Source organism: Priapulus caudatus, unplaced genomic scaffold, assembly GCF_000485595.1.
Source record: "Priapulus caudatus unplaced genomic scaffold, Priapulus_caudatus-5.0.1 Scaffold370, whole genome shotgun sequence".
In the NCBI taxonomy this organism is placed as follows: domain Eukaryota; kingdom Metazoa; phylum Priapulida; class Priapulimorpha; order Priapulimorphida; family Priapulidae; genus Priapulus; species Priapulus caudatus.
Genome location: NW_014577431.1, coordinates 407,198 through 416,771, shown reverse-complemented (window position 1 = coordinate 416,771; position 9,574 = coordinate 407,198). Strand labels below are relative to the sequence as shown.

Here is a 9,574-nt window from a genome sequence, read left to right as displayed (position 1 = left end):
CTCTCTCTCTCTCTCTCTCTCTCTCTCTCTCTCTTTCTCTCTCACACACGCACACGCGCACGCACGCACGCACACACACACACACACACACACGGCAATCAGCAGAAGGTCCCGTTGCGCAACCATGCGTGTGTGTACGTGTTGCAAGATTACTGTGTTATTACTATGTAATATTCGGTCTGTAGGGATGACCCCCTGTGATCTTACGAGTGTATAGTGGTGGCTGACTTGTGCAGGTACGTGTTGGTTTGTAATCTCAGGGTGGTTCCTATTAGCAGATAGTAGTAGAGGGTGGAGGCGTGCCTGTGTTGAATCCTTCGAGTAAAACTGTCAGTGCTGAAACTGTGTGACCTTGACCCCACATCATTACAAAACATGTAGCAATCAACGTTGTATGTTGCAAAAATACATATTTACCCCCAAGAACATCAAAAGTGACCCATGGGTTCTTACGTTATGATAATTACATGTTTACTAGGCTACGGCGGCCATGTTGGCGGCCATCTTGGAATTTGACACCAGATCGCCATCAAAACAGGTTGGGATGGCTTGGAAGTATCTTACCCTATCATAAATAAAGATAAATGCAGGTAACACGACTTTTTATAACATATACGATTACATTTTGGTGAGATTTAGTACGTTTTAGGCACCATTTTGAATTGCGAAATTGACCCTTTTAGAATAAGTTTTCGGCTTAACACCACTCGGCATTGGATTCCCCATACCTGAAAATTGTTAAAAATGATGAGAAACCAAAATGGTATTGGTTCCTACTGTGGGTCAGTTATACTGCACGATATCTCAAATCTCAGCCAGTCTATTACACCTTGATTATCCGAACGAGACGGTCGGGGAGTATTTGTTCGGATAACTGATAGTTTGGATATCGGGTGGTCTAGTGGCTTACTAAATATTCACGGGACCTTGAGATCTTGTTCGGATAATTGATGTTCGGATAACCGAGGTTTGACTGTATATATGTAAGCAGTTCATTCATGTTCTACATGAACTATCGAAAGTACTTGTGGTCTGTTATTCTCTTCTCATTAGGCCATGATAAAAATATTATTTGTTTGCCCTCACCCGACCGACCCGCCAAAAAGGGGCCGACTCAAGAAATTTTATTGATCTTTCCCATTCTTTTTTTTTTACAAATTGTATCACTGACACTGTACATTATATAAATCTATAGGCAATACATTATATGTACTAGGCAAAACAAACATTCAACATGAAAGGTATCTCCACACAAGCACACCAGAGCATGTAGACACCGCGCTGAATTTGTAAAAAGACCCCCCTCAAAATAAAAAAAAGAAGCCTACCTACCTACCCAAACTTTTCAGCCTGGGTCGGGTGAGAGCAAACAAATATTTTTTTAATTGTGGCCTTACAGAAGTGTCAGTACCGGTCACCTACTGCTATCTGTCGACAATCCGAGCAACTTCATGCAGCTTGACAAAAGCAGCTGAAAAGTTTTTTTAAATGTTAACATGTAAATAGATTTAGGAATGATCTTAAAATAAAATTAGTCTTAATCTTATCCCTGCAGCTGTGGGAAGGAGATGTTCGCCGTGAGAAATATTCAAAACAGGCTTGTAGTCTGGAATATTGAGACAGTTTTCCACGAGGAGAAGCCCCAACCTGTTATTGATACCTGCATCCCTACTCCTAGATGCATCAGTCTGTGGAGTGAAACTGTAAGCGGTGAAAGTGTAGCGTGGAATATATATATATCGTATCGTAGATAGTAACGGTGATGTAAACGGTAAACAACTATAGGTTTATTCTTTCTTCCTCTTCTTCTTCTTCATCGTTCCAGCTGTCTTCACTCAATGTTTCTCTCGCCTTTCGTGCATCGTAGTGGTAGCACCTCGCGTTGTGTAATTATGTAAGCTAACGGCTTCTGAGTTCATCGCCCGAACTGTTGCCAGGGTAATATGTCGGACTTCCCCATATCTCTATCTCAATGCTAAAACACCGTACTACAAAAGTGTAGTGTTGTTAAATCCGTGTATAGAGTATTTCGATGTGCATATATTTATATATATTATGTATTTATCATGATTTTTATAGATTCATCAATAGCAGAATTATATTAGAAAATCAAGCACATGAACATTTAAAATTTGAAAACTCAATAGCTTCAATAAAGTTCCAAAATTTTCTCACATGGTAGAGATAATGTACTATGATACCTATAAGACTGCATTGCAGCACACTTTGCACAATAAGGGTGACTATTTGACATTAGAATTGATAAAATAAGAGGTGGTCAGGTTTGCAACAGATGTCTGTTAGTTAGACTATCAAAACATCGTTTGACTGGGTGCTGAATAACGTTACTGAGAATTATGTTATATCTCACTTAGAATTTGCTGTCGTTGTTTTTAGTGGGATATAATACTGCATATAACTGATTTACAGCAAATTTCAATCGAGATGTGGCATACGTGATAAACAACCTCAATTTGTTTTGTGATTTTTGTGAAGTTAGTGCCGATTGAAAGCATTCATTAGTTCAGCTATTACTTCATGTTTACTTGTTAAAAGTTCAGTTGTTGCCTAAAATATCAGTTGATCTCTAATTGCTTAGATTTTCACAGAGAACGGGCATTTCTGTCATTGGGTAACTACAGATTGCAGAATGGTCATTGCTCTTGTAGGAAGTAGATTGTACAGCATATATACTCCATCCATGAATTCTGCAGATATATTGCCTTGATGAGCATAGAGCTGTCACCTGCGCCCTCGATGGATCTAACGCTATCAGGTGGCAGCCAACGGTTCCAGCCCAGAATACCATATGGAAAGACAGGGGCATCGTAGTATGCGGACCACTCTTCATAGCCGTGAATGGCTTCAACATCTGGCTTGCTCTGTGTGGACACAAGTTTAATCATTTCGCTGTGCAGCACGCAGGAATGCAGCTTTCACTAGCTACTGTGTGTGGAAATCTACTTGCTGTTGGGACAGAGGATGGCCAGGTAGATATGACATATGCATTGCGTAAGAGAAAATTCTAGTATAGACGCACACCCGTACGCATGCACATGTATATCAAGAGAAGTGCCAACAATCATTTATGTGTATGTTCTGCACAGCCGTCCGTTAACACGGGTTTAACTGTATAACTAGTACATGGGTAAGAGAGATTATATCCAGTTAGTTATAAGTGGTATGGGTAGCCAGCAGCTATTCATTCATACAGTAGTGCTGTATTATATTTCCAAACCATTAACTGATCGAGGAAAATAGCAAATATCACAGCTGCCTATGCCTTCCTGTTGTAGGTGTATATATACTTCATGAACATTTCAAGTCTAACCAAGACAGTGCAAATCAATCCCAACTGCCCAGTAGCCAGGGTAAAGTTGGACAGACAGGTGTTTGGGCTTGAGCTGGGATTAGGAGCGGATGGCACGTACTACCTTGTTGCTATGACAACAGATGGGATGCTGCTGAACAGATGGCTACAGCAATCGGACTCTATTGCACCTGCTATTCCACCACTGAGAGTATAGTGAAATGATTCTATGGACAATATTCATTCGTTGGCTGTTGATAAAAAGCTTGTTAAGCAGGAAGAGATACTTGGGCACGCGTCATTTGGTTAGAGCAGAAGGGTTTTTCAAAATATACCTATTTTATGTCATTTTAAGTATATATGCATCGTGCACATCCATAAAACATTATTGATTTTTATTTCTTTGTTGAACCACATTAAATAAATAAATATAGCAACACCTACTAAGGTTGTTTGTTTCATTCTTTATGTACAGATCCAATTAATCAAATAGCAACTGATATATATATAACAGATGTTTTGTTATTAATCTGTTATATATCAACAATACAAGTAAAATGGTAGGCCTACACTCAACGATATTCTAGATACAATACATGAAATTAGAAGACATTACAGTGGAACCCTGATTTTAAGCGCTCCGAGTTGACGTCAATTCTGATATAACGCGATGAATCATTGGACCCCTTTTTTTGCTCTTATATAGCCAACTATACATAACCCCGATTTAGTGTGACCCTGCTTTTTTCGCGATTACATTTTATGAACCCTAACCATCACGTTATAATGGGGCTACAGTATACAATAAACCAGTGACTGATGAATTAAAGCCGCGGCTACACGACGAAATTTAACTCGAGTTAAGCGTCTATACGGGGCCTTAACTCGAGTTACCTTAACTCGAGTTAAGGCCCCCCCCGTATAGACGCTTAACTCGAGTTAGCGAATAGTACATAACTCCACGATAGGCGGCAACACTAGTACGATGTACGTACACACGCGCGCACGCACGCACTCACGTGTACTTGCACACGCACGAACGCATGTGTACGTGCATATGCAGGTACGCACGCGCGCACGTGTACATCCAAACGCACGCACGCACGCGCGCATGCACACACGCACGCACTCACACATGCACGCACGCACGCACGTGTACGTGCACACGCACACACTCATGCACGCACGCACGAACGTGTACCTGCACACGCGGCAGTGGGACATTGTAGTGGTAGGGGTGCATTAGTACGAGCCGACGCACACCCCAGTAATGGAGTAGTGGTAGATGGTGGGCGTGAAAAGAGTCGGAGTTCAGTTCGTCTCTGGAATCAAGTGAGGGAGGACTCGTAGTATGTAGCCTTGTCCACTCCGTGTATGTGCATGGTGTGGAGTGGCCTGTTGAGCTGTGTGTGGCATATATGGTGACAGTTAGCATGCGAGTACCCGTGGTAGAAGTACTGTACGGTCACTGGTGTTTGACGAGGGTGGGTAAGGGTATTTTCGTGAAACGTGATCGGCCGTTTTTATACCTCGTGAACTGTGAATTGCAATTTATTTTGTCTGTGAACTGTGAATGGACCACCTTGCGTGAAGCGTGATTTAGCTTTTACTTAGTCTGTGAACTGTGAATAAGAGGTCTCTTTCCTCGTAAATCTATGCATGTCAGGCGCGGATTTAGGCCGGTTTGCACCGGTTTCCAGAAACCGGTCACAGGCCTCAAAATTCACCAGAATGCACCAAATATAGCCTAATTTTAAAAAAATCCCCGGACCCCCCTAGCTGCAGAAGAACATATGGAAACTATATATATATATATACACACACACACGCACGCACGCACGCACGCACGCACGCACGCACGCACGCACACACACACACACACACACACACACACACACACACACACATGTATAAGCATGACTACTGCGCAAGCATATTTTTGATTTTCAGAAGTGTTGTTAGTCAAGAAATACACTTGTATAGGGCCTACTTCTATGACCTTATCTTATGAGCTGTAAACTGGATTATCCCCGTGATCTGTGAAAAGAGCATTATTTTCACTGTGAAATGTGAAAAGCAGTTTATTTTCACTGTGAACTGTGAACAGTACCCCCCCCTCTTTGACGTGGTCTGCCTCATGGGTGAGAGAGACAGGCGCGTCGGTTGGTGAGTAGGCACTGTCGTATTGTCCTGTTGCTGTGGGGCGAGTAAATAATACAGTACTAGTATAATATTAAATAGGTTGGTTTAATATTCCTACAGTATCGAGAAGTATTAACTCTGCATGAATAGGGGAAAAGCTGGCCTATTCGTGCACGGCCGCACGGGGGGGGGGGGAGGCTGCCGGTTATTTTAGCCCTTTTCCTGGCTGCGTTCATAATTCATTATACTTGTATAGACTTTGTTTATACACCGGGATGACATTTATTATGAGACGTAACATAAGGCCGGCAGGGTGGGGTTGCCCCGTTGTTGTGTTTGTGGTGTGTGTCGTCCCTCGTCTGGCATTGTTGACTAATTACACGACGCACCGGAACCGGAACACGGTGGGACGGGTTATTGTGGAGGGAGCGCAGTAGCACTGAGGCGCTCTGGTGGCTAGCAGAGTCCGGGTGGCGACGATACGGGCCATTTCAACACCTCCGGGCACAACAGGTGATTGTGCTTACCTAAGGTTACTGCTAGTCACTACGTTTCGACCGGTGGCGCCATCGGGTGTCGCCGGGAAATCATAAAACGCTACACTACTATAATGTGGGATATGGCAGTGAAGACAGATCATCCGATACCTGCAAACCACCATGATATAGTGCTCCACAACAAGAAAGAAAAACGATGCCTGCTGATTGACGTAGCCATACCAGATGATACTAACATCATGGTGAAGGAAAAAGAGAACCTCTCCAAATACAAAGATCTGGCCATATATAGATTAGCAGGATGTGGAATACTAAAATGTGAGTTGTGCCAGTAGTGGTCAGCGGCCCGTTGCAGGAAACATAATTAGTCTTAACATTAGTCTTAACATTAACTTTTTCTCTTAGACCGTCAACAGAAACGCTGCGAAGTTACCTGAATGAAAAATCGTAGCAGATTTCCTGAGAACAATACGAAACAAAGCGCTGTAGACGGTCTACGAAAAAATGTTATTGTTAAGACTAATTTTGTTTCTGACAACGGGCTCCAGGGCCCTTGGCTCTATAAAGAATGGTCCTGAGAAGAACCTCAAGAAACTTCCTGGCCACCACACTGCCCAAGAATTGCAGAAAATTGCACTAATGGGAACAGCACGCATCCTGCACAAGCTTCTGGATTGAATCCCTCCAGGTTGGGACAAGGTCAACCCAGAAGCCACCGGCTAATGCCGTGATCCACTTGGGAAATAATAATAGTAATATTATTAATAGCTAAAACCCAATCATGGGATAGCACGTACATACATTAATAAATTTAAACATCTGTTAACTTATAACATTGTTATAATACGTAACATACGCGTAATTTGTTCAGCTGCCATAGCTGAATAGACATATTTGATTAGTAATCTAAAAAATCAAACCAATTCATTTTCACTTCAGATAAATTGTATTGACACACAACAGAATGGCAAATATTTACGGTAGCAGTAGTAATATTCAGTATGCGATATGTTATGAAACTGGTGACCAGCAGCAGCAGCAACAACACCAAAGGCAGCAAAGGACCAATGATCTAAAGTATGAGGTGAATAAAAAACATCTGCATTAAGTTCTCAGCCAGTAGCTTCTTTTACGAATTTGCCAACATGAGACAGCACTGCTTCCCTTTAAACAATCGTCCGTCGCTTCATTTTCCTTAAATTACCAAGATAAAGCATTAGGTACCAAAAGAAAAGTCACACCCATGCAGCTAGCTCATTTATACTCGAGACACGAACATTGAAGCTTATCAAGAAGCTTGAATAATTGAAGCCATCAACAGTGATATTACTTGTACCAGAACACTTCAAACGTCAAAGGAGTTTAGAAAAAATCACCAGTGCATGTTTGTTTCATACTACAGTCGACCTCGCCTAAATCGACGTCGCACCAGTCGAATAATCCGCCAAGTCAAAGCTCCACAAGTCCCGATCTTTCCCTGTTTTTTCTTTAATAAATCTTTGTCTAAGTCGAAATTCACAAGTCGAATTTCGGCTATCTCGAAGAAGAATTCTAGTCCCAATTGTTTCAAACCTGCGTTAATTCCATCGCACAAGTCGAAGTCAGAGGCTCTTTGTTTTTATGAACATGTACAGTAATGAACATGCCCCACGCCGCCATGCGACTGAAACAATCCGTGAACCCCCCCCCCCATACTTCAATGAATGCCGCCCAGCCAGCAGGCACATGCGCAGCCACGATGTGCACAGTCACAAACACGGGTGTCACGGCCTGCTGTGTAATTCTGACATAACACGCATTGCGATAAAGGCAACACTAGCGTGAATTGTAATTGAAACTTTGAAAGTGTCAATATCAACACAATACATGTATATGCGACCACAAAGATACAATAGAAACATGCAGTTACTTTATGTAGAAAAAATTCGACTTCCGCGCCCGCGTAAGTCGAAGCTTTTCCTCCATTGGATGTTGGTTTCAACTTAGGCGAAGTCGACTGTACTTTGAGTTGCAAGTGACCATACTGTTAAACACTTTTATTGACATCTCTCCATTGACACTTGTTAGTGAGAGATTCGATTAGCATGTTGCTCTAACAGGAACACATTCATTGAATAGCAGTTCATAGTTTTTAAAAAAGGGTGCAGCATAATTGTTGGCTAAATCATTCCTTTAAATTTATTAGATTAGCATGAACTGTTTCTGAACCATTTGACTCTGGTAACCTACAGCAATCACAACGAAGATGAATTAGTCTATCGGCAAATTAGTGTGATGAACGGAAGTCAGTGATTCATATGAGCAGAATGAAAGAGTTAGCGATATTATTTTGCGTGGGAGTGCTAACAGAACAAAACACACTATCATAACACTTGGCTAAGTAATTTGTGTGTCAATAAGTACACTGAATTATTTACTTAAACACAGAGTTTACTGATAGAAGCCACATAAGAATTAATGTTCTGGTTAATATCAGGATCTCTACACTGGTCATATAAGCTAACAAAGCAGCCAGTGATTTCTAGACACTATTACATAAATATTATTCATCATGATTCATGATGCACTGATATTACCTCCCAGTGTGGCACAGGACTATGCTAGGCTAATTGAGATTCCCGATCAGCGCCGTCCAGTGTGATTGGTGCTAAAAATAGGAGCACCTCCCTGCTTGTTCCCTCTGTCTGTCTCTGCGACTGAGAGGAGGAGAGTGATTCCCTCTCGTGGTCCTCGTCTGCAGTCTGAAGCTCCTGCAAGCACAATGCAACAGTGTAATAATTAATAATGTCAGGAGAATCAAAAGGTAAAATGAAAGTGTCAATGACACTATAGCTCACCTTGGGTGTGATATAAGAGGGAGATGATATTTAAAATTTGGTAAGTGTTTCATTTATGATGGACCGAAATGTGATCAAATGTCCTTATTCTCTGTTTTATACTAATAGAAATTTCACTGTTTTGTTTCAGGGTTAGATGCGAAAATATGTTTCAGATCTGAAAGTCTGAAATCTGGGCGAAAGATGGCGCCAAGCCTAAATGATTGCCATTTTGGTTTTTGATTATCGCGCAAATAAAAGCAATAAAATATTCCAGTCAAATTACTGTAACGAAGAATCTAAAACATAATATTACACGTAGGTATGATTAGGTAGGTAGGTAGGTAGGTAAATTTAACAAAATCGAATCTAGATGGCCATTTTCATTTTTGCCAAGTGGGCGTGGCTCGAAAGTAGGTCGACTGGCGCACTTCAAAATAGGACGTGCAAATCTCTCCCATAGGAGTAACAACTGTATGCAATTTGAAACATGTGGGTCAAACGGTTCTCAGTTATCGTTGACCATAGGCAGATAGTGAAATGCATAGTGAAATTGCCAAAATCTACCTAATCCATAGGCCAAATGTTGACGCACGACGCCCCATGGGCCGGCAATAGCTCATCTTGACGATGTCAAGGTGAGCTAAAAACCAGTTTAACTGAAAATTACACTCTAAGCTATGATAGTGGTCTCCTTTAAAGCTATGATAGTGGTCTCCTTTAAAGCTATGATAGTGGTCTCCTTTAAAGCTATGATAGTGGTCTCCTTTAAAGCTATGATAGTGGTCTCCTTTAAAGCTATGATAGTG

General features: G+C 41.6%; 2 protein-coding genes across 3 annotated transcripts in view; one reads left to right on the top strand and one right to left on the bottom strand.

Annotated features, from left to right (window-relative positions):
* Positions 1-3,747, top strand: part of LOC106809641 — a 17,796-nt gene extending 14,049 nt beyond the window's left edge. For both annotated transcript variants that reach the window (XR_001393892.1, XM_014812804.1), the window contains 3 exons: positions 1,556-1,703; positions 2,715-2,990; positions 3,297-3,747. Coding sequence is in view for 1 of the 2 variants with exons in the window: in XM_014812804.1 (XP_014668290.1) it covers positions 1,556-1,703; positions 2,715-2,990; positions 3,297-3,527 (655 nt within the window). In the remaining variant the exon portion in view is untranslated. The remainder of the gene's footprint in view (positions 1-1,555; positions 1,704-2,714; positions 2,991-3,296) is intronic.
* Positions 3,748-6,876: 3,129 nt separating this feature from the next.
* The window catches only part of LOC106809633 (RING finger protein 150-like), a gene marked incomplete in the record, with an annotated part of 22,998 nt that continues 20,300 nt past the window's right edge, over positions 6,877-9,574 (bottom strand). The window contains 1 exon segment of the mRNA XM_014812796.1: positions 6,877-8,699. Coding sequence (XP_014668282.1) covers positions 8,550-8,699 — 150 coding nt within the window.